Raw genomic sequence first — 24,545 nt, 5'->3', positions numbered from 1 at the left:
TGATTGGTAAACTGAGTTATTAATTGAGAAAACAATGATAATTAAATCTAGATATTTTTACAAATCCGATTTCAAACCTAGAATTGAGAGATAAAAGGTAATGATTAAAGAATTTTTCGTCTTTTCAAGATTGAAACATCGATATAGATCATTCACATTAGGAACTATGTTTTAAAACTTGAAGCTTGTTCTTTAACGGTCATCCAACAGATAATTTGATAAAAAGTTTTAACCTTTAAGACATTTTAAACTCGATATTCATTTGGTATATTCTTTTTAGTTATCAATTACATAGGATCACACCAAGTCAGTCATCGATCATAATCCTTTATGCATCAATGGACCTATAACATGCATTCTATGTATCTTTAACAGGGACAAACTAACAAAGAATTTAACTTGCTCATGAAATTTAAAGATTAGAAACTTACTACCATGAAAAGATTTCACTTTTCTTATCATCTCTCTCTTCGGGATCATCTAACTTCATTTTTACATCTCTAGTAAGAGGATTTAGCCACTAATGTTCATATTAACACTATGCATTGAATTAAACTAAACTATAAGAGATTTTATTCAAACTCACACAATTACAAAAATTGTGAATATATCTCCTCTTTTCCTTTTCTTCTTTGTATCATCTATGGTATTTATACCATTATCGAAAACTAACCTAAAAACATAATTAAAATTCCTAAAATATTAAAAAATATGCAAAAGAGCAGAATGAGGTAAGTCTCAGAGTGAAATTCTAGGAGTTCACAACTAAGTATGGAAATGAAGTCTTTTGCAGAAGTTGTTAAATCGACTCCGAGAAGGGCGGGTGAGTCAGTGTGGTTAGAGGTAGGGGAAAAAGAGGTGCGTGGTAGACTAGAGCATCTGAAACACTGTCTAATAGGGAGGTGGGGTTCTATCTCGGTTCCTCTACCTGCGTTGGATTTCGTTACGAATTAGACCCACCAGAATTGGGAGGTTAAGAGGAGTTTGTCGATTTCCGTGTTGGGCAAGGGTATTATGTTGTTCGAATTCGAGCAGGCTCAAGAGGCTAAGCGTGTTTTGGCCATAGGCAAAAAAAGCATTAAGGATAATTGGCTTATCCTGGACAAATGGAATCCGGAGGTGGGGTGCTCCTTAAAGAATTCCATTGCCGTAGAGACATGGGTTAGGGTGGTCGGGCTCCCACTCCATTTCTGGAGTCTTGAGGTGTTTAAAAGTATTGGAGATGGGTGCGGAGGATTTTTAGCAGTGGATGAAGGAACTAAATCCATGTCTGAGATGCAATGAGCGAGGATTTTGGTGAAGCGTGTGGATTGGGAGGTCCCTAGCTCTGTTCATATAGCTTTGGGGACGGGGTGCTTTGCCCTTCATCTATGGTGGGAATCTGCACCTTGGTTCTCGCAGGTGGTACCGGCAGAAAGCTCCTCCGGGAAGGGCGGGTTAAGGGCAGGTGAAGGAGTTGATGGGTCTCTTCGGGTGGCTTGCTGTGGGAGTCAAAGGAAGGGGGGGAGGGGGGGGAGCAGTTGGGGTTGCAGGTGGAGGTACAAGACATGGCGTGTAATGGAGGAAAAACTCTCCTTCCCTCTGTTGAAGCCTCTGCAGAAGGGACTGTTGAGAGGAGATGGGCTGGTGGTCCAGCCGACCTAGTGGGAGGGGGTAGGGAGTCCTCTCCCATCTGCTTGGTCAACTGTGGAAGTGGGCAGGCAGGCCCAAGCAGGTGCTCTGGCCCTTCAGCTTTAAGCTGTGGGGAAGCCCAAGACTTGTGTCTTGCAAGCCGGATGGATTTGGGCCGGGATCCAAGGCCCAATCCCTGTTCTTTAAGAGAGGGGATGTCGGGTGAGGCCTATGGGCCTGTTCAAGCTGGTGCTTTGAAAGATGGGGCCTTTGTTGGAATCGAGTCCCCATTATCGCTTCCTAGGGCTCAGTTTCTGCAATCGCTTCCCATCTCCAGGGGTGTAAGTCAAGACGCAAGAGGAGAAGTCGATCTCCTCGTCGGGTTGCCGTGAGACTCGATGACGCGAGTTTCCTCTCAGATGATGGATCGGGGGTTCCTGACTGACGAAGCTTTATGCGAAGAGGCTTCCAGGTATGTCGATCTCTGTCATATTCCTTTGGGGGGTCGGGATCTCTCTTCTCCTTCTTCTTCTTCTTTCAGTCGGGTGACGCTGAATGAGGGGACCATTGGTGTTTCGGTTTCTAAGGTCAACGAAGAGGAGCAGACCCTGTTGAGTATCATTTTGGCTGACGGTAGCAATGGAGTGCTAGCCTCTGAGGGCGAGAAGCCAGTGGCTGGAGAAGGACCGAGGGGGGAGTTTGAGGGGATGTTTCAGGATCTGGATGGGTGCCGGTGGGACGACAGTTACTTGGCAAGGTTTAGCAAATTCTTGGGCTTCTCCACGGACGGGTTTGAAGGCGAAATTCTGAATTTGCTCCTAAGGACTAAGAGAAGAAGAGAGCAAAATCTGAAGAAGGGCACGTCAGGGACCACTAAGTTTGATAGGGAATTGAAAAAACTTGAGTGGACTATCAATTATACTGGGGCAAGAAAGGAGAACTCTATGGTCAGAGAAGGAGGGGTTAGAATCTCGACAGTTAGATGAAGCTAAAGATTCTATCTTGGAATGTCAGAGGGGCTAATGACAGAATCAAAAGGAAGGTTATCAAGGCCCTAATCAGATCGCAAAAGGTGGATTTAGTGTGCTTGCAGGAGACTAAAATCCAAGAAATGTCCTAAGGGGTTATTCACAGTCTTGGTGTGGGAAGATTCTTAGGTTGGGGAGTTGTGAATGCAAGAGGGGCAACTGGAGGGGTGGTGGTTTTCTGGGATAAGAGAGTGTTGGAGTTAGTAGGCCTGGAAGTGGGAATCTTCTCAATCTCGTGTCGATTTAAGAATTGCGAGGATGGGTTTATGTGGTTCTTCACAGGGGTCTACGAACCTACTATGAAAAGGTATAGAGAACCTTTTTGGGAAGAGTTAGGTGCAATTCGAGGTTTGTGGTCTGATCCCTGGTGCATCGGTGGGGACTTCAATGTTATTAGATTTCCCAGTGAACGGAGTAGAGTTGGAAGACTATTTGGTCCTATGAGAAGGTTTTCAGAGGTGCTAGATGAGTTGGCTTTAAGAGATCTGCCTCTTCAGGGGGGTCCGTATACATGGAGTGGGGGGTTAAATGGCCAATCCTGGTCGAGACTGGATCGCTTCCTGATTTCGGAGGATTGGGAAAACCATTTTAGTGGAGTGTCTCAGTGCACACTCCCAAGGCCTGTGTCTGACCATTCCCCAATCCTGTTAGATGGGGGTGGAGTTAGGAGAGGTCCCATCTCTTTCCGTTTTGAGAATATGTGGTTGAAGGAGGAGGGATTTAAGGAGCTTCTGAAGGGCTGGTGGCAAGGATTTAATTGCAGTGGTTCATATAGCTTTGTCATCTCAGAAAAACTAAAGGCCTTAAAAGTTAAGCTGAAGAATTGGAATAAGGAAGTCTTTGGTAAAGTGGGAGTAAACTTGAGGATGGTTTTGGGCAAAGTATCTTTTTGGGATGATCAGGAGAGGTAGAGAACGTTAAACGAGCAGGAGTTAGAGGCTAGAAAGGAGGCCAAGGAGGAGTTTAAAAAGTGGGCGATTATGGAGGAAATCTCGTGGAGGCAGAAATCAAGACAAATATGGTTGAAGGAAGGAGATAAGAACACGGGATTCTTTCATAAGATGGCGAACTCTAACAGTAGAAGGAATTGTTTGAAAAAGATTAAAGTCAGAGGTATTTGGCTTTCAGACGAGCAAGATATTCAAAGGGGAGTGGTGAGGGCCTATCAGGATCTGTTATCGGATCCTGGTGGCTGGCACCCGAGTATGAGCAGCTTGGAGTTTGATAGTATTGGAAGAGAGGAGGCTGCTAGGCTGGAGGAGATGTTCTCTTTGGAAGAGGTGTATCTGGCCCTTTCGGAGCTAAATGGGGACAAGGCTCCTGGACCGGATGGATTTCCCATTGCCTTCTGGCAGTTCTGTTGGGATTTTGTCAAAGATGAAATTATGGGCTTCTTTAAGGATTTTTTTGAGGGGAAAATTCGTTAGAAGTCTTAACTCCACGTTTCTGGTTTTAGTCCCCAAGAAAGGTGGAGCTGAGGATTTACGTGACTATAGACCCATCAGCTTGGTGGGTGGTCTGTACAAGATTCTCGCCAAGGTTCTAGCCAATAGGCTGAAGAAAGTAGTGAGTAAGGTGGTGTCTTCTTCCCAAAATGCCTTTGTTGAAGGAAGACAAATCCTTGACGCAGCGTTAATTGCTAACGAGGCCATAGACTCGATGCTGAAAGGGGATGTAGCTGGTGTGTTATGCAAGCTGGACCTAGAGAAGGCTTATGACCATATTAACTGGGATTTTCTGATGTTAGTGATGCAAAAAATGGGCTTTGGGGAGAAGTGGGCCGGCTGGATCAGGTGGTGCATCTCCACTGCCTCTTTCTTAGTTCTGATTAATGGTTCGCCAGCGGGTTTTTTCCAAAGTACTCAAGGGTTAAGGCAAGGGGACCCCATTTCCCCCTACTTGTTTGTCTTAGGAATGGAGGCCTTAAGCTGCCTCATTAACAAAGCGGTTAGGGGGGGCTTCTTATCCGGCTGCAGGCTAAGGGGAAGGGGTGGAAATGGGATTCAAGTATCTCATCTATTATTTGCGGATGATACGCTGGTCTTTTGCAAGGACTCCCAAGACCAAATGGCTGTTCTAAGCTGGCTTTTTATGTGGTTTGAAGCCATTTCTGGTCTGAATATTAACTTGGAAAAGAGCGAAATTCTGCCGGTGGGAAGAGTTGAGAATGCTGAGGTCTTGGCTTCTGAATTGGGCTGCAAAGTGGGTTCTCTTCCTTCCACCTACTTGGGGCTGCCTCTAGGTGCTCCTCACAAATCGGTGGTTGTGTGGGATGGTGTGGAAGAAAGGATGAGGAAGAGACTCGCTCTGTGGAAGAGGCAGTTTATTTCTAAAGGGGGGAGAATCACTCTCATTCGGAGCACTTTGGCTAGCATGCCGATTTATCTTATGTCCTTGATGCGTATTCCAAGAGTTGTAAGATTGAGGCTTGAGAAAATCCAAAGGGATTTCCTTTGGGGAGGGGGTGCATTGGAGAAGAGGCCCCACCTAGTAAAATGGGATGTGGTTCGCTCTCATAAAATGAAGGGTGGATTGGGGATCAAAAATTTTTCTATCCTCAATAGGGCCCTGTTGTGTAAATGGAGCTGGCGCTTTGCGGCTGAAAGAGAGTCTTTTTGGAAACTTGTTATCAGCTCGAAGTATGGGGAAGAAGGAGGGTGGATCTCTTGTGAGGTTAGGGAAGGCCATGGGGTGGGGTTGTGGAAGGAAATTAGAAAGGAAGGCGTTCTGTTGTTTAAAAACGCTTCCTTCAATGTAGGGGATGGTAGAAGGGTGAAATTTTGGAAGGATATTTGGTGTGGAAACACTCCCCTATGTGAGGCTTTTCCTTCTCTGTTTGCCTTTGCGGTATCCCAAGATGCGTGGGTAGAGGATTGTTGGGATTATATGGGGGATGCGGGGGGATGACATCCTTGTTTTTCTAGGTCTTTCAATGACTGGGAGCTGGAGGCGGTGGCGAGTCTCCTTTCGGTCTTTCAAGGAAAGAGGCTCAATGTTGGGATGGAGGATAGAGTGGTGTGGAATGCTTCTAAGAATGGGATTTTCTCTGTAAAATCCCTTTACAATACTCTGGATTCTGGTGGTGCAATCCCGTTTCCGTGGAGAATCATATGGAGCCCTTGCGTGCCTACTAAGGTGGGTTTTTTTTGCTTGGGAAGCTTCTTGGGGGAAGGTCCTAACCCAAGATCATCTCAAAAGGAGGGGCTGGTCTCTAGCAAACAGATGCTTCTTATGTTGTGATGATGAGGAGACAATTAACCACATCCTTATTCATTGCCCCAAGGCGAAGGTGTTATGGAATCTTATGTTTACGATGTTTAGGGTTACTTGGGTCCTTTAGCTCACGGTTAAAGACACTCTCCTTGGCTGGTCCGATTCCTTTGTAGACAAGAAGCGTGGGAAGATTTGGCGGGCAACCCCCCTTTGTTTATTTTGGACGATGTGGAAAGAAAGAAATAGGATAGCTTTTGATAATGAGGCTTTGTCGATCCAAAGATTGAAAACCTCCTTCGTTTGTAATCTTTTCTCTTGGACTAAGTCTTGTTTAGATGGAGAGCCCCACTCCTTAATTAATTTTGTAGATTGGTTGGGCTCTAATTGAGGGTTGGTGAGTGTATGCTTCCTTGTGCTTTTTGTTTTTGGGGCTTCTCGTGTATACTTCCTGTATGCTTCGGGTTGCCTTTTTGCTTCCCTCTTTTTAATATAATTATTCTGTGTTTACGTATCAAAAAAAAGTATCGAATATTTCAACACCTCCACAATGGTATCAAAATAGATTTCAACAAATACCCAAACCTTCTAGACCTATGATATACTTCTAATGTGGTATCAAAATGCATATTTTGTATTGAATTGCACTTTGATATATGGGATTGAGAACTTCCACTTTACAATTGTATCAAAGTGGCCTTGAAATGGTGTTGAAATTCATTTCGATAGTCTTCCAAACTTTTTGTATCTTCAGAATACTTTTGCCGGGTAATTTCGATACCCCACTGTATTGAAATTCATTTTGATAACACCCAAAACTCATTGTATTTGGATTGACTCTACTCTCTTGTATCAAAGTAGTGTTGAAATGACCCTCCAGTGTCAAAATTGAATTCGATAAAAGGTAAAAATCTCTGTATCCAATGTAACTTTGATTCCCTTGTTGAATGGATGTATCTAATATTTCAATATTGAAGCTTGATGTATCAAATTTGTTCTGGGCTCGCTTCTTATGTCAAATTGGTACAAGAATCCAATCTTATGTATCAAAATTCCTCTCTTTCTTGCTTTTTTCATCTTTTGTTGTACATTCAGCTTCTCTACCTTGCTTCCATAATCCTTGGATCTGCGGGTTGTCATGCACTCACTTTTATGCACATGTTGTCCTCTTTTTATATCACTCTTCACTACAGGCCAACACTAGTCCTCAATGGGGACTTAACATATATTTAATTTAAAAGATAATGATTTTTACTCGAGAGTTATTTAAAAACCTATTTTTATATCTGGAGAAACAACAATCTGGAATGCTAATCAGATACACCATTTTCATTATTTGAAAATGAAATGAAATGAGCTTAGTGCGATCACAAAGGTGCTAACCCCAAGAACCTCCAAGGAGGTGTAATCTCCTAGCTTTCATACTGTATGCCATGAAAAAAAAACACATAGTTTTCAATCTTTATATTTAAAATTTTAGCCCACAGGCTACTATCTTGGGATGTTGCAAAATCAGTGCTGTAATAGTATCTTTAAGACCATTGTTTGAAAATTTTAAGAATTTTGCATAACAACAATAGCCTTTTTTTTATTTTTTATTTTTTATTATTGTCTATCAAAAACAAATTATATGAGCCCCTAAGGCCATTAAACACCCACCTTCTCTGTGCATAACTAGGAGTATCTTTACAAATAGAAACTTACATGAAAGGTAACTGGTAATAGTCTTGCTTGTGTTTGCCAGTTGAAATTAACAGATATAGAGTTGGTGTTCAACTATGATAACCTTTTCCAATGCCAATCATATTTTTTTTTTTTTTTTTTTGATAGACTTCCAATGCCAATCAGTTGGTAATATATAGATATAGAAATGTGCAAAGTAGAGTGGAGATAGGATATTAAGGCTTTAGGATTTTGCCCTTTGGTGCTTTGGTGCAAGGTGGTTGGGCATCATTTCATTGCCTATAGAAAAAAGACTTCAGAATCTGCAAATTTATAGACTCTGTTCAGTAATGGAAATGGAAATTAATTTCTGTTTTCAGAACATAAAAGACAAAAATGTCAGAAAAAAAATGTTCTTACAGGTTTTGGAAAACTGTTTTCCAAAATAACTTCAGAAAAGATCATTTTAGAACACAGTTGGAGAAATTTTTTGTACTTTACCAATTGAAAGTGATCTAAAATCAGACATATTTATTGTTTCGATTATTGAAAAGAATGAGAACATTTCTGAAAAAGCTATTTTTATTTTCACTATCAAGTAGGACTCAGATATAGATTAAAAAAACAGCATCGGTTTTGTAGAGCTTATTGTTGCTTTATTGGTTTCTCATCTTTTGTGATGCATCCATCTAAGAACATTTTTTATTATCAGAAATGAAAACACATTGAATAAGAATTTGAAATTCATGTGAAGGATGAGAAATCGGATATATAAACTACATACTCCCCAGAACTATACAAAGGAAATGTGGTTCTCCTTTCTTTAAGGAACAATACATCTACAGAAAAGACAGAATCTTTGTTCCAATATTTGCTCTTTTAACCCTTTAATTACACACCAAATTCCAATTGAGCTGAATAATATTTTGAGGAGTACCATTGAAAGCTGTGGTTGTTGAAGCCCAAAAAGAGGAATAAAAGCATCCAGCCAAGAACATCGGTACCAGATCTGCTCTAGGGTTGCAAATTTGTGAATATTGTTTGGAATATATTTTGGCCTCTTTTGTCTCTGTATTTGGGATCCATTTCTTAATTTGGAATTGTGTTGCAACATGTTAAGAACAAAGCTTGACATGGATTATTTTTCTTATTGTTTGGAAACAGATATGCACGAATGTGAAGATGCGAGCCAATGCCTTCGCAGGATTAGGATCACTAAGCAACTATGGAGTTGGGGCACAACGTGAGGCTTTTCTTGAGCAGGTTCTTTTATTGAACACGATCTGTGTTAAGAGTTTGAATTTTGGAATTTATAACAATATTGTTGTTTCTCTTTTAGCAGATAATGATTGGTGACTTCCTTTTATCTTGAGGAATTAAATTATAATATGATTGACCAAAATAAGAAAAAATGACATATGGTGCTACATTTTCCAAACTCAATTTGGTTTGAGTCTCTAAACAAATACAAGCATAAATGTTCTACTTTGCCATTAAGTCTGTTGGAAAAGGAACTTGAAGAAGCATTTCAGACAGAAAAGCATTTTCTGATTTTTCTCTATTTCCATAATATGTATAATAGAAATCAGGTATTGTTTTTTGTTGCACCCATCTTCTTCTTTTCTGTTTTTTTTTTTTTTTTTTGCGGATATGCATGCGCATATGTGTGTGGCTAGAGAGAGAGAGACTGTATTGTGCACGTTTGTAAAGAATGTGTGTAGGTGGGTGTGGATGTATCTCCATAAAGAGTGTTAGTGTGTTCAATGAGCATGGGTGGGTGCTTGCTTTTTTGTGTTTGCAAACTTGCTTGTCGACAATTGCTCGATGTAAGGTTCCAAGAATGCTAACTATTACGTTGAAGAAGTACATGAGATATTTTAGGTAGAGGGTGAATCTAATTGACCTCTTTCATTCAAGAAGATTGATTTTGATGACCACAAGGCCCTGCATATAAAAATAGATGCTTGTTTGGTGCTACTTTTTATTGTTGTCTTTGTCAGGATGTCATTCTGCAAGCTTGTGCAAGAGCCTTTTTTAAAAAAAAATATATAATAATAATAATAATAATAATAATTTTCTTCTTTTGGTATCTTACCTGGGGTATTAACATGGAATTTGTATATCAGCATGTTTTTGGTGTGTACATTGGTTTGCTTCATCTCTTACTATTTACTTAATCAGTTAAACCACGATTAAGTAAAGGAGATAAACTGGAGATTTGATTTTTCGTATCTAGTTGTTCATAGTTTTAGCTTTCTGAAAACCAAAACCTGTGAGTTCTTTCTTTGTTGATGAATGAGTTCCTTAGAGATTTGTAAGTTCTTTCTTGGTTGGTGAATGATTAGTCGTTTGGTTTTCAACCTTCTTCTCAATGTCAAAGGCTTTTAACTTTTAACAGTCTTAGGGATTTATGGTTTCCTTTCTTCACCTTGCAGGCAAGTATAAGGTTAATTACTCATCTTTTTTTTCTTTTTTTTTTTCTGTCTAATTATTTAAGGATGCTAATCTGATGTTGTTACTTTTCTCAGGTACATGCTGCCTTCCCACGCTTGGTTCTGCATATTCATGATGATGATCTTAGCGTCCGACTAGCTTGCCGGGTAAATGATTAGTTTCCTTTACTCTCTTCTTTAGTGGAAGTTCTTCCTGACAAACCCCTCACTATTTCTTATGGTCTCATCAATAGAGCACCCTCAAACGGATCGCACCATTAATGGAGTTAGAAGGAATGTTTGCCCTATTCAATACTCATTCTTTTAATTCCGACCACCGGTACGCACTTTGAATCTGAAACAAAGGTTCTGAAACTAGTGTCTATTTCATTCCAAGTGCTTCATTCTGATGGACTGGAGTCCCTGTGTCTTTCAGAAGTGATTATGAGGACTTTGTCAGAGACCTTTCAAAGCAATTCTCTCTACGTCTATCCTCCAGGGTTGATACTTATATGGCATCAACTATACAGGTTTGCTCCCTGCTGAAGCATCTCCCTTCCCTCTCTCTCTCTCTTTGAGTCACTGGGCTTTAGTTATGTGATAACTGCATACAATGTCACAACCAAATGGAGCTGGTAACATGATTCCTCTCTACTCCCTTATCTTCTATTGAATCATAGGCCTTCATGTAGCAAACCCCAAATAGTAGGAATGGGATTACCTTTTATGATGGTGCTATGTCCAGGAATAACACGTGGGGTTATGGTCCTTTTTTTTGGCAGGCATTTTCCATACTGTTGAATTTGGCCCCTATTTATTCACAATTTTATTTAATTATCCTCTCTTAAATTTTCCATGCAAACTCTGGGAGTTGAAATGGGAGAACAGTGCAATACTCTGCAAATTGTGCTTGTACCTCCTAGTGACCATAAGCTAATAATATGATTTAGCAACATTGAGTAGATCTCCTTTTTCATGATGCAGGCTTTTGATGCTCCTTGGCCGACAATTCAAGCTAATGCCATTTACTTCTCAAGCAGCATGCTATCTGTATCGGATGATCAACATATTTTGGCTCTATATTACACGCGGGTAATGCCTGGGATGCAGTGGCCACTTATGGTTAAAATAATTATATTTATATGTAATAATAAATCTCTCTCTCTCTCTCCCTAGGTGTTTGGAATGTTGATAAGCAAAATGAGTCACTCAGCAGATGAAATCGTTAGAGCCACATGTTCCTCTGCCCTTGGTTTGCTATTAAAATCAACGAATTTGCTCCAGTGGAGGGCTTCCGGACTTGATCGTGCAGACTCAGCAAGGGAAAGGCCATGATTCAGAGTCTACTGGAAACCAGTAGTAGTGCACAATGATAAATGCAAAAAGTTATTGCTGCCTTTTGAGGTTTGAATTGGATCACACTTGGGATTGAGTAGGATCTGGTTAGGCCACCCAGGGAACAAGATGATCGAAGTTGATCATGTTGGTTTGTGGACTGAAGTGAGTCACTTTTTGATGGGTGCGTCAAAGTTGGATATGATATTCTGTATATGTTTTTTCTTTGTTTTTCGTTTCTTCTGCAAGATGTACAGTTGCCTGTGTATGTAGTGGGGAATGGGTAAGTTATTTGAGAGGCATCTATTTGTAATGATATCACAAACCCACAAGGATTGTATTATTATTTAGGCTGTGTTGTTGTAAACTACCGTTGCGCCAGACTTGAGAACAGTACCCAGAAAGAACCAGAGCTCACTCTGGTTTCAGTAATAAAATTATGGAAGAGGTTTGTGTTGTTTTAAGTTTGATGCCATCTTCAGGATGTGATATAATGATTTAATTAAAACAAGCTTGTGCCAAGATTGGTTTTCCTTTTCCCTCAAATTAGGTTTGTAACTCCGGCAAATAAGGGACCGCTAGCGAGTTATGACTTATGATTTAATTATTCTGACTTTTAGTGACTTTACCAACTGTCTACACTCTCTAACTGTAGATGGTGCGTTATCTCATAGTTCAGACAGACAGATTTTATTCTGATTTTTAGTGACTTTAGTGATTTTATTCTGCCTTGGTGATCAACTCTCTAACTGTAGATGGTGCGTTATCTCATGGTTCAGACAGAGACACTACGCCTGACGAGTTGAATTCGCGGGGATTCTAGCAAGGAAATCAACGCAACCACCCGCCAATTTCAGCCACGACCTTCGCCAAAATATCATCCTCGCATACTCATTCGTTGCTCATGTAACTTCAATTCTCTGGCCTTATCCTTCTCTTTTCTCATCTTTTTATTCTATTACCAACCATGTCTGGCTTATGAAAAAAGAAAAATTCAAAATTTTGGTTCGAGATTTCTAGTCTACTATCTTATCTTGAGGAATTTCTCATCATCTCTATTTATTTAAAAATGTTATTTTTTTTTATTTATTTTGTTTAGCTCCTCCGATTTCCATCTCATTGGAACCTTCTACAAATTTTAGGAATTTAAAGCACAAACCCTAAGAATATTCCAAAAAGATAGTTGAGTGAAAAAATTGAAGATTTTCCTACATTTTCTCATATTTTCTTAGAGTTCCTCTTCAATTTGTACTCGAGTGGTTTTTAGAATTGAACAGGAGTGTTTTCGGACAGTGCTTCAAATGAAGGGCATTTAACTAGATTCTTTTGAAAATAGGTCTTCCTGTAATTATTAGGGTTCGCATCCTCTGCAAATTACTCTTGGAAATGTGGATTGTACATGGATGTTAGACACGTGTGTCCGACTCCCATGGCCTTAATGGTTCAAGTCAGTGCATTCCATGTCAAGAGGTGGACTTATCTCTTTTATCTTTATAGATCCACACATCCACTCGGTTCCGGAAATATCTAAGCGGCGAAAATGCTTGAAAATGACTTCTAATATGTTTAATCGTTTTTTACAAACTCTGTTTTTTTGTTTCCTCATTCTCTTTCATAAACAAATATCTGACTTATTTTTTTTTAATTTGTTTTTCTTGTGCCTGGATGGTCGGAATCCCCACTTAGCTATCATTTTTTGTATTGGAGACTTGGACTGTGGTGTAACCGTGTAAGTTCATCAATCAGGCCAAAGGTACTGTTCTGTTTTGAACTCTTAAGGTTTCCTTTCAGCAGTTGTTCGAGAACTGATGATCATCATTGTTATTTTAATTCCCTGTAATTCAATATTTATTGTTTGTCTCTATCTGTTTATCTGTTGTTATACTATTTGTCATAGCTATGGTGCATGAGGAAATTTGGGTAGGAAGAAGATTGAAAATTCAAGGGCAAAAGTAGAAATTAGTTATTACCAATGACAGAGGAACTGAAAAACAAGCTTGTTGACATGACACTGTCTGTCTTCACTTCTCCACCTACATGTATGTTGACATCCTAAAAGAAGGCGCTCAACAATCAACATCAGCCCTTATCATGATAAGCAGGCAGACATATAACACTGTCTCTATGTATTTAATGACCACAGGGTAACCCTGCTAGAACCCACCCTGGAAATTAGACTCCAAAGCATCACCTTATTTCCAACTCTTCTCATTCAATTCCTCTGTTAAAACTCCTGATGCTATGGCTTCACAACTCCTTCAGCTCCACTTTGTTTTGATACCCTTCATGGCCCCAGGCCACCTTATACCTATGGTAGATATGGCCAGGCTATTGGCACAGCATGGTGTCATTGTCACTGTAGTCACCACACCTTTGAATGCTACAAGATTCAAATCAATGATTGACCGTGCTGTTGAGTCTGGACTCCAGATCCATCTTCTTGAACTCCAGTTTCCAGCAGTTGAGGCTGGCTTGCCTGAGGGGTGTGAAAATGTTGATTTACTCCCTTCACGTAGCTTAATCAGGAATTTCTTTGTTGCTGCTAGCATGTTACAGCAACCACTGGAACAATTGTTTCAGGAGTTGCAGCCCCGTCCAAGCTGCATAATTTCTGGTAAGAATCTTGCATGGACTGCTGATACTGCTCGCAAGTTTCAAATTCCAAGGCTTTATTTTGATGCTATGAGTTGCTTTGCTTTCTCATGCTCACACAATTTGGAAGCTTCTAAGGTCCATGAGAGCATCTCCAAGTTGGAGACCTTTCTGGTGCCGGGCTTGCCTGACCAGATTGAATTGACTAAAGCCCAACTACCTGAATCCCTCAATCCGGATTCATCAGACTTGACAGGCATTCTTAACCAGATGAGAGCTTCAGAATCTATAGCAGATGGGATTGTGGTTAATACTTATGAAGAGCTGGAGCCAAGATATGTGAAAGAATATAAAAGGATTAAAGGAGATAAAGTTTGGTGTATTGGCCCTGTGTCAGCTTGCAACAAGTTGAACTTAGATAAGGCAGAGAGAGGTAAAAAGGCCTTAGTGGATGAAAACCAATGTTTGAGGTGGCTTGATTCATGGGAGCCTAACTCAGTAGTTTATGCATGTCTTGGAAGTATCTCTGGCCTCACTGCTTTGCAACTTATAGAGCTTGGTTTAGGCTTAGAAGCATCAAACCGGCCATTCATTTGGGTAATAAGAGGAGGAGAGAAATCAAAAGAGTTGGAGAGATGGATTTTAGAGGAGGGATTTGAAGAGAGGACAGAAGGGAGAGGCCTCTTGATCCGTGGTTGGGCCCCTCAAATGCTAATCTTGTCTCATCCATCGATTGGGGTATTTTTAACCCATTGTGGTTGGAATTCAACCCTTGAAGGGGTATGCACTGGTGTGCCTATACTAACCTGTCCTCTGTTTGCTGAACAGTTTATAAATGAGAAGTTAGTAGTACAAATCTTAGGGATCGGTGTGAGTGTGGGAGTTGAGTCGGCTGTGACTTGGGGAATGGAAGAGAAATTTGGGGTAGTAATGAAGAGAGAGGATGTAATGAAGGCTATTGACGAGGTTATGGATAAAGGAGAAGGAGGAGAGAAGAGAAGAAAAAGAGCAAGAGAACTTGGAGAGATGGCAAAGAAGGCAATAGAAGAGGGGGGTTCTTCTTATCTTAACATGAAAAGACTAATCCATTATATCCTCCAACAAACTATTGGAAATCCTAGTACACAACTAAGTTAATTAGAAATTTAGAATTTTATCTTACCTTTTCTTTTGTTTAAAGGCTTGTACTTCATTATGATTTGGAATTGAACTTTGCTAGTTATATGATTGACGGTACAAGGATATTCAGAAAATTGCTGAGGTCAATGCTCTTCTGCATCTTGTTCTCTTCCTTTTTCTATTAACTTCTTTTTCTCTAATACTACTGTTCAAGCCAGATTCACCACCATCAGGTGGCTCTCTAAATCACCTTTATCCACTATACACCTTTTGAATCACTACTTCTCTTTTAGTTTTTCAACTCCTTTTAATATTATTGTCTCAACTTCTATTGAAAGTTGCTCCAGAGTTCTTCTTACTAGCAATACACCTTTGTAGGGTGGGAGAGGTCTCTTTTCTTTTCTTAGGAACAAAAAATTAAGCAGAACTCAAAAGATCACTGGAAGTCATTTTCTTTCATTGGGAAAGATGAAACAAATTAAACTGAACTGGACAGATCAAGAGTTCTCAACAATCAGAATACAAGAACTCGCCATCTAACTCATATGAATTAGAGGATGATATGGGTGATTCTTATTATTTTTGCTGGTTGGATATAGTGTTCAGAGTAAATCAAAAGTAAGTAAATGACAGCCAGATTTGATTCAACGAGAAGAAATTTTAGTTTCTCAGCTTATTTGATTCATTTAGTTGAAAAGGTGGCACATGTGTAACTGTTGGTTCTTTCCTAAGGATTGCCATGGGAATTGAATGTGCATGCCTAAGGTAATGCTATCTGCATTCCATCTGAAGATCTGATTGCATATGAGTGAAGAAAATACTCATCCATTGATCTGAATGCCTGTAGACACTGTTTAGAATGTGACGCATTCAGTTGGTATGCCCCCATCTCTTTCTTGATCCTTATGTGTCCGGATTTAGAGTGTAACTTGCCTCACCAGAAAGTCTTGTTATTTAGATTCAGAAATTTCAAAACAGGCCTTGATAGCAAGAATTTATAAAATATTCCACTGTAAGAACCTGTGCTTAAGATCTAGCTCAAGTGCTAGTTAGGTTGGAGACAGGGGAGGTTTTGGTTAATTTTTATGAAATTATAGAAACAGAAAAAGAAATCTGTAGGCATTTTAGTTTGATGGTGGAAATAAGAAATTTTATGTTGGCAAAATTAAAATGAAAGCAGAGGACATATTTGGTAGTGGAATTGGGAATTGTTCTTTTCTTAAAATTGAAAAAAATGATAGTGACACAACAAATATGTTCATCATTATGCCTCTTAAAACTATTTTTAATGATGCTTCCTATATTGGTCGTTTTTGAAACAATATTAAGAATATTGTTTTTCATGTTAATATGCAAGTGTCCAAAACCTATTGGTTCTTTATCATGCCGATTTTTCCCCATTTTCTGACAATGAGAATATCTTCTAAAACATTTTTATTTGAGCCACCAGAGAGGCTCAAATATTTGGAAAGTTTTGTCAGGTTACCGTTGATAGGTTTGTTCTTGGAAGAGTACGCTTTCATTCATTAAACCATTCTTCTACCACTCAAACATATCATGGAGTGGTGTTTGGCAATGTACACTTACATTCGTTAAAACCATTCTTCTATCACACAAACATATCGAGTATTGCACTACATGGGGCAGGTGCTATAGAGAGTCCCCATCGAGTAAGGTTTTGTCTTAGCAAGGATGATATCATTATTACCACACCTTATTATGTGTTCCGAGTCTAATGAAAGCAAAATTATGATGTTGATTCGAGATTTTTTATTAAATTTCTGACAGACACTCGTTTTATAGAGACTGGTGTTTCTAGCTGGCATTGTTGACTGGATTTAGAGGTTAAGGTGGCGTTATCGACTTTTTTTAAAAGTTTAAGTTGAACAATGTTGTATAGAGACAGAATGAACTCACTTGCCCTATTAGTTAAGGTGGCGTTATTTGCTAATTTAATTGTTCAAGTTGAACAATATTTTTTAGGGACAGAATGAACTCATTTGACCCTGGAGTAATTGTCAGAAAATCTCCATGCTTATGTATGCTCTTGCGTCACCAGCACTAGAAACACACGCAAGTTCCACGCAAGCCATCCAATCCCACAAGACACACACCTAAACAAGCACCCATTTTCTACAAATTGAAACCCTTATGGTTTGATTTACCAATTCTCTTCAACCCCCCCAAATTGCAATGGCTTCGCAATCCCACCAGCTTCATGTTGTTTTGATACCCTTCATGACCCAGGGCCACCTCATTCCCATGATAGACATGGCCATACTACTGGCACAACGAGGTCTGATTGTCACTATAATCTCCACACCCCTCAATGCCAGTCGGTTCAATACATCTATCAGCTGGGCAATAGAATCTGGGCTCCTGATTCGAGTTATCCAACTCCGGTTTCCATCCCATGAGGCTGGGTTACCAGAGGGATGTGAAACCATGGACAATCTCCCCTCTCGAGAATTACTCGCGAATTTCTATGTTGCTATTAGAATGTTGCAACAACCAGTAGAAAAATTATTTGAAGAGATGAAACCCAGTCCAAGCTGCATAATATCTGATGCAAATCTAGCATGGCCTGCTGATACTGCTCGCAAGTTTCAAGTTCCAAGATTTTATTTTGATGGGAGAAACTGTTTCAGCCTTTTGTGCTCACACAATTTACATATTACGAAGGTTCATGAGCAGGTCTCTGAATCGGAGCCCTTCGTGGTGCCTGGTTTGCCTCATCGGATTACATTAACCAGAGCGCAACTACCAGGAGCCTTCAGTTCAAACTTCTCGGATTTGAATGATACTCGCAGAGAAATAAGAGCAGCTGAACTAGTAGCTGATGGTGTAGTAGTTAATAGTTTTGAGGAGTTGGAAGCAGAATATGTCAAAGAGTATAGAAAGGTGAAAGGAGATAAAATTTGGTGCATTGGCCCAGTGTCAGTCTGCCACAAGGAGGATATAGACAAGGCTCAAAGAGGTAATAATACTTCTACCGATCAAAACCAGTGTCTGAAGTGGCTAGATTCATGGGAGCCGAGCTCTGTAGTTTATGCGTGTCTGGGAAGCCTCAGTAACATTACTCCGCCACAGTTAATAGAGCTTGGGTTAGGCTTAGAAGCTTCAAACTGCCCGTTCATTTTGGTTTTAAGAGGACACAAAGCAGAAGAGATGGAGAAATGGATATCAGATGATGGATTTGAGGAGAGGACAAAAGAAAGAGGCCTTCTGATTCGGGGTTGGGTCCCACAAATACTAATCTTGTCTCATCCTGCAGTTGGAGGGTTCTTAACACACTGTGGTTGGAACTCGACACTGGAAGCGGTTTCTGCTGGTTTGCCCATGATAACATGGCCTTTCTTTGCTGATCAATTTTATAATGAGAAGTTAATTGTACAAATACTGGAGATTGGTGTCAGTGTAGGAGTTGAGGTTTCTGTGCAACTGGGGCAGGAAGAGAAGTTTGGCGTGTTGGTTAAGTGGGAGGAAGTTCAGAAGGCTATAAGCAAGGTAATGGATAAAGGACCGGAAGGTAGAAAGAGAAGAGAAAGAGTAAGGAAACTTGGTGTGATGGCAAACAAGGCTATGGAACAAGGAGGATCTTCCAACCACAATATTGCTCTATTAATAGAAAATATCAAGCAACATGCAACGGTGCATTCAAGCAAAGATACGAGTTAAGAGTCAAACAGATTTGTTGATCCAGTCAACCAGGAAACCGAAAGATGGATTCCCAATAGGCTACCTGTATGCTTTGAATCTCTCGTACTCCCTCATACTGGAAACCTCCTTTCACCCGTAGTTGATATCACTCCTTACTTTCCGTTACATTCCCAGTGGTGGTGAATCTTTTGGCTTTATTTTTATTTTTTATTTTATCAAAATAGCTCCGGAAAATAATGTAATTTTTTCATTTTAGTTATCTCATTTTCAAATTTTATATAATTAATTGTTAAAAATATAAAAACAAACCATTGTGATAATCTTTTTAATAAGTTTTTATTTATATCTTTTATATACTAATTAAATGTAATAAAAATATAAATTTATAAATATATATAATGCTTTTTATATTCTTGAATATATTTAAATGAGATCATTATTCTAATATTAAATATATTTTTAATTTTTTAACTTTATAAATTTTATTACACATATATTATTTTCTTTCATAAAATAATTTGAATATATGTATTCTTATTTAATTTATCAATTTTTTTTTAAGTTTGTTTTTTTATATCATCACTATTATTATTATTTTTTTAATTTTCATTTTATACTTTCCAATATTTTGATTATTTTGTGTATAGAGGTACCTGTAGTGCCTTCTACTTTTTGGATATGACATAACCGCGTACAAAGACATTGTAGAGAAGCCAATGGAGGGAAGTTATTAATGGAGAGGATATTTGAAAATTATCAGGATATATAATTCTCGTCATATTTATGAACTATTATTTATAGAATAACATATTGCTTGATTAAGAAAGATATTTATAATCAAATCTAGAGGACTGTTAGTATATTTTCCTAACGAATGCTTGTCACATCATATTTCTTTGTATACAAAAGTCGGCAGCAATTGCTGAAAGTGTACATGCAAAGGACAAAAATGCTAAGTTTGTATTTGGTTTGTTAGTGTTAGGAAGGGGAGAAAAAAATGACAAGGAAAACCATTTTTTTTTTATCTAAATATTACGAAAAAAAATTGAAAATAAGGTGAAAAATTTTCTCCCTGAGGGAAATAGAAGGAAAGTGTATTTTTCAATAATTTAATTTTTTGAAACTTTTTATGGTCAATCAAATAAGAGAAATTATTTTTAATTTTTTTATCTTTAGATTTCTTTATATTTTTTCTTTGAATTTTTTTTAGAACCAAATGTAATTTTACAAAAATGGTTTTGTAACATTTACATATGCTAAGAAAAAAAATAGTTAAATTTTATTTGATTTTTTTGGAAAACACCAACTAAACAGGAAAAAGAAAGTTAAAAAAATATAATTTTTTTTCATTTGGATGTTAAGAAAAAAGTGAGAAAAAAATACTAAGGAAAACAATAGAATATATATAAAAAAAAATTAGATGAAGGTTAGCGAAGTTTAATTATATTCTTAAATAGTTTAACTGGTTTTTAGTTTTTCAACGAGCAATTAAGAGAAAATTTTATAATTCTTTTTATCTTGTTCTTTTTATTATAGATATTTTTTTATTTTCTTTCTTGAAATTTCCAAAACCAAACATAATTAAATGATTTTTAAATATCTTTTCAGGTTTTTTCTGGTGAGAAAAGTTTTGCAAAATTTTTTAATCCGTTTTTTTTTTCAATTTTATTTTATTTTTTATAGCATTTTGGACTAACCCCACCTAACATGTCACATCAGCTCACGTAAGCTCTTACGCCACCAGCAGCGGCTAGCGGACAAGATGTCAAGAACACACAGAGCTTGGACCTACATCAGCAGAAAATAGAGGATGGAGGCTGAAGGCCCCACCCAGACTTGAAACTCCAAAGCGGCATCCAATTCCATTCTCCATCACCTTCAATCCTCAGCTGTAATGGCTTCACAGAATTGCGATCGGCTTCACTTTGTTTTGCTTCCCCACTTGGCCCTTGGGCACCTAATCCCCATGATAGACATTGCCAAGCTATTGGCACAGCATGGTGTCATCGTCACTGTTATCACCACCCCTGTCAATGCAGCTGGGTTGACTACCATTATTGATCGAGCTGTTGATTCTGGACTCCGAATACAACTTCTCCAAGTCCCGTTCCCATCTGTAGAAGCCGGATTGCCAGAGGGTTGTGAAAGCATGGATCGTCTCCCCTCCCGAGACTTGTTCAGAAATCTCCTCATTGGCATTGGCATGCTAAAACAACCTGTGGAAAATTTGTTTGATGAGTTACAGCCGCGTGTTAGCTGCATAATTGCTGATAAAAATCTTGTGTGGACTGATGATACAGCTCGCAGGTTTCAGATTCCGCGGCTTGTTTTTGATGGAATAAGTTGCTTTTCGCTGCTGTGCACACACAATTTACACGTTTCCAAGGTACATGAGAAGGTCTCGGAAGGGGAGCCCTTTGTGGTGCCAGGTTTGCCTGATCGTATCGAATTAACTAGAGCCCAGTTACCTGGAGCTGTAAATATGGGTGGAACGGACTTGAGAGAGATGAGGAACCAAATAAGAGAGGCTGAACTAGCTGCATATGGGGTGGTGGTTAACACGTTTGAGGAACTGGAACCAGCATATGTCAAAGAATTCCGAAAGGTCAGAGGAGATAAAGTTTGGTGCGTAGGACCGGTGTCACTGTGCCACAAGGAAAACAAGGACAAGGCTGAGAGAGGCAACAAGGCCTCTATCGATGAAAAACAGTGCTTCAATTGGCTTGATTCAAAGGAACCCAGCTCTGTGGTTTACGCGTGTTTAGGGAGCCTCAGTAGGCTTACTCCTCTGCAGCTGATGGAGCTTGGGTTAGCCCTAGAAGCATCTAACCGACCTTTCATCTGGGCTATAAAGGAGGGAAAGAATGCACAGGAGTTGGAGAAGATATTATTAGAAGATGGGTTTATGGAGAGGACAAGAGGGAGAGGGCTTTTGATCCGAGGTTGGGCTCCGCAGGTGCTGATCTTGTCGCACCCAGCAATAGGGGGGTTCTTGACACACTGTGGTTGGAACTCTACGCTTGAAGGGGTCTGCGCGGGCGTGCCAATGATAACATGGCTGCTGTTCGCAGAGCAGTTTTATAATGAGAAGTTTGTGGTACAAGTATTGAGGATTGGTGTGAGGGTGGGGGCTGAGTTCGCGGTGAAGTGGGGAGAGGAAGAGAAATTTGGAGTGGTGCTGAAGAGGGAAGTGGTGGAGAAAGCCATAGAGCAGCTGATGGAGGAAGGAGTAGAAGGCCAGGAGAGAAGAAAAAGAGCTAGGGAGCTTGGGGAAATGGCAAAGAGAGCAATGGAAGAAGGGGGCTCTTCTTATCTCAACATGACATTGTTGATCCAAGATATTATGCAACAAGTAACATGCAATCAAACCAAGACATGAAGAGAGTGACCTCATTGTGCCCCTAAATTCTGTAACTTTTCAAACTGAGGGTTACCCTGCTGAAGAGATGGTAACTGGTAAGTCAGATATTTTGTAAAGAAATATTTGGTTAAAAGGGATGAAATTAGTACATTGATGGTGCCCATTTTAAACAACTGAAATAAGTAATAAGTAATAAGTTGCGGTAGGCATTCATGATTTCCAAGGATCGTCAGCAAAATCAACCCTATTGGCTATTAGTTACTCTCTGCAGCCATGGAAAGGAGACTTGGTAATGTGATTGGTAAAGAAGCCCCAACCAGCCCAAGCCCACCTCAACTGTAGCTATGGCCATCGTACTGTTCTTGCCGCATACTTGCATTGTTTTGAACGTCTCGTGTGAGTTGTGTGACCAACCGGAGTGAAATAGATATACTTGTTTCTTTAAAGGTGAATACACTATTTTTCTTCTTTCTTTAAAGAAAATAAAATTAAAATTTACATGTAGAAGAATCAATTAAATTACATCTTCTTTTTCAACCTCCAAACACAGACATCCCAAACCCTAACCTCATTTTTCTTCATTTTCTACTCCCTTTCCTTCTTTTTCTTCTATTCTCTATCTTATTTCTCAAACTTTTATTTGACACTAAAATAAAAAATTTAAAAATAAAATTTTAAAAATCCAAATGTGAAAAATAAATAAATAAATAAAACTGAGTGTGATGCACCCAGGCTATCCACATGAAAAAAAAAAACCATTTTTGAAGTCACGTTTTACGGTATATTGAATTTAACACATGTTTATTTTTATTAATTTGATAGAATCGAGAGAATTTAAGTCAATGTGAAGATTATTCATTTTAATTTTTAGGAAAGTCAATATTTATAAAATTTGTGTTTTAGTAAATTATCTTTTGGAGTTTGATTAAAATTATGAAATTATTGTTTTAGGATTAACACATACGACTTATGTAGTTTTATATTAGTTTTAGAGAGAGAAAAGGAAAAAAGTAATGGAGAAAAATAGACAAAAAGTGTATTGGGTTTTGGACAAAGAAAGATTGAGAGGGTTTGAAATATGTATTTTTTAAATTTATTATTAAATTTTTGTTCCTTTTTTCCGTGGACATAGTTGAATCACATAAATATTTTATTTTTTATGTTTTATTTTATTTTTCTTGTTGTAATTGAGGGTTGTGATTTTTCCCAACATAATATAAATAAAATGAAATATAAAAAATTTAGAAATGTATTTTATAACTAATGTAAACAATAATACGAGTCATTGGAACATAAGTTTTGTTTCTAAATATTTTGTATACAAAATACATATTAGAATTTTTTATAAGAGTACGATAAATTTAAAAAATAATTTTTAAATTATTATAGTGAGAAAAATAATTCCAAATCTATCGTAATTTTTGTTAAGTAGGAAAAATATATATTTTTTTTAAATCATCTCTTCAAAAGATGATTTATGATATTTTAAAAAAATTATAAAAAAAATCGTATTTATGATAAAGAGGATATTATTAATGGAGGATATTTGAAAGTTACTGGAATATACATGTATTTATGATTTTTGTCATATTTATGAACAATATTTATAGAAAAACATATTGCTTGATTAAGAAAGATGTTTATAATCTAATATAGAGGACTGTTAGTATATTTTCCGAATGAATGCTTGTCACATCATATTTATTTGTTTACAAAAGTCAGCAGCAATTGCTGAAAGTGTACATGCAAAGGACAAAAATGCTAAGTTTGTATTTGGTTTGTTAGTGTTAGGAAGGGGAGAAAAAAATGACAAGGAAAACCATTTTTTTATATCTAAATATTACGAGAAAAAAATTGAAAATAAGATGAAAAATTTTCTCCCTGAGGGAAATAGAAGGAAAGTGTATTTTTCAATAATTTAATTTTTTGAAACTTTTTATGGTCAATCAAATAAGAGAAATTATTTTTAATTTTTTTTATCTTTAGATTTCTTTATATTTTTTCTTTGAAATTTTTTTTAGAACCAAACGTAATTTTACAAAAATGGTTTTGTAACATTTACATATGCTAAGGAAAAAAAAAAGTAAAATTTTATTTGATTTTTTTGGAAAACACCAACTAAACAGGAAAAAGAAAGTTAAAAAATATAATTTTTTTTCATTTGAATGTTAAGAAAAAAGTGAGAAAAAAATACTAAGGAAAGCAATAATATATATATATATATATATATATATAAATTTAGATAAAAGTGAGCAAAGTTTAATTATATTCTTAAAAAAAAATCATCTTTCTAAGAAATGATTTCTAAAATTCAATTTTTTTATATGAGAACCTGTCTCTTGAAAATACGATTTGGATAAAAAAATATAAAATAAAATTGAGAAATTGTCTTTTGAAGAGAATATTTTTTTTTTTTTTTGTTAAAACCGTCTCTTAAAGAGACAATTTTCACATAAATTTTATAATAGTTTTTTTTTTAATTCCAAAGTAAAAAATTAATAATAGATAAATATTATTTATCTTATATTAAAATTT

The 24,545-nt window shown here is 37.8% G+C and overlaps 3 protein-coding genes across 7 annotated transcripts in view; all 3 read left to right on the top strand.

Moving 5' to 3' along the window:
* LOC100243631 (protein SHOOT GRAVITROPISM 6) overlaps positions 1 to 11,742 on the top strand; it is a 59,316-nt gene extending 47,574 nt beyond the window's left edge. For 2 of the 3 annotated variants that reach the window (XM_010655698.3, XM_019221632.2), the window contains 6 exons: positions 8,676 to 8,774; positions 10,040 to 10,111; positions 10,198 to 10,283; positions 10,380 to 10,473; positions 10,928 to 11,035; positions 11,120 to 11,742. In XM_010655698.3, coding sequence (XP_010654000.1) covers positions 8,676 to 8,774; positions 10,040 to 10,111; positions 10,198 to 10,283; positions 10,380 to 10,473; positions 10,928 to 11,035; positions 11,120 to 11,278 — 618 coding nt within the window. In that variant the 3' untranslated portion in view covers positions 11,279 to 11,742. Of the gene's footprint in view, positions 1 to 8,675; positions 8,775 to 10,039; positions 10,112 to 10,197; positions 10,284 to 10,379; positions 10,474 to 10,927; positions 11,036 to 11,119 lie in introns of those variants that run through there. The other variant, XM_010655699.3, reaches the window with a different exon arrangement.
* A 105-nt stretch (positions 11,743 to 11,847) lies between these two features.
* LOC100246902 (UDP-glycosyltransferase 73C3) lies at positions 11,848 to 22,226 on the top strand. Of its 3 annotated transcripts, XM_059739213.1 has the most exons (3): positions 11,976 to 12,184; positions 12,965 to 13,031; positions 20,369 to 22,226. In XM_059739213.1, exon 3 carries the CDS (start codon positions 20,544 to 20,546, stop codon positions 22,026 to 22,028), a length of 1,485 nt encoding a protein of 494 aa, XP_059595196.1. In that variant the 5' UTR covers positions 11,976 to 12,184; positions 12,965 to 13,031; positions 20,369 to 20,543; the 3' UTR covers positions 22,029 to 22,226. The 3 variants fall into 3 exon arrangements, with proteins under 3 accessions (XP_019077179.1, XP_059595196.1, XP_019077180.1); XM_019221634.2 differs by lacking the exon at positions 20,369 to 22,226 and having other exon boundaries at positions 11,848 to 12,184; positions 12,965 to 15,097; XM_019221635.2 differs by lacking the exon at positions 11,976 to 12,184 and having other exon boundaries at positions 12,199 to 13,031.
* Positions 15,256 to 18,981, top strand: LOC109121410 (UDP-glycosyltransferase 1). The gene has a single exon (XM_019221636.2). The coding sequence runs from the start codon at positions 17,183 to 17,185 to the stop codon at positions 18,665 to 18,667; it is 1,485 nt and encodes a 494-aa protein (XP_019077181.1). The 5' UTR covers positions 15,256 to 17,182; the 3' UTR covers positions 18,668 to 18,981.
* Positions 22,227 to 24,545: the final 2,319 nt, after the last annotated feature.

The sequence above is a fragment of the Vitis vinifera genome, chromosome 8 (genome assembly GCF_030704535.1).
Source record: "Vitis vinifera cultivar Pinot Noir 40024 chromosome 8, ASM3070453v1".
Taxonomy (NCBI): domain Eukaryota; kingdom Viridiplantae; phylum Streptophyta; class Magnoliopsida; order Vitales; family Vitaceae; genus Vitis; species Vitis vinifera.
Note: the sequence above shows the minus strand (reverse complement) of the source record. Positions and strands in the feature narration are given on the sequence as shown.

Coding starts and splice junctions, on each gene's coding strand:
- LOC100246902 (XM_019221634.2), top strand. CDS start 13,520: ATGGCTTCACAACTCCTTCAGCTCCACTTTGTTTTGATACCCTTCATG.
- LOC109121410 (XM_019221636.2), top strand. CDS start 17,183: ATGGCTTCGCAATCCCACCAGCTTCATGTTGTTTTGATACCCTTCATG.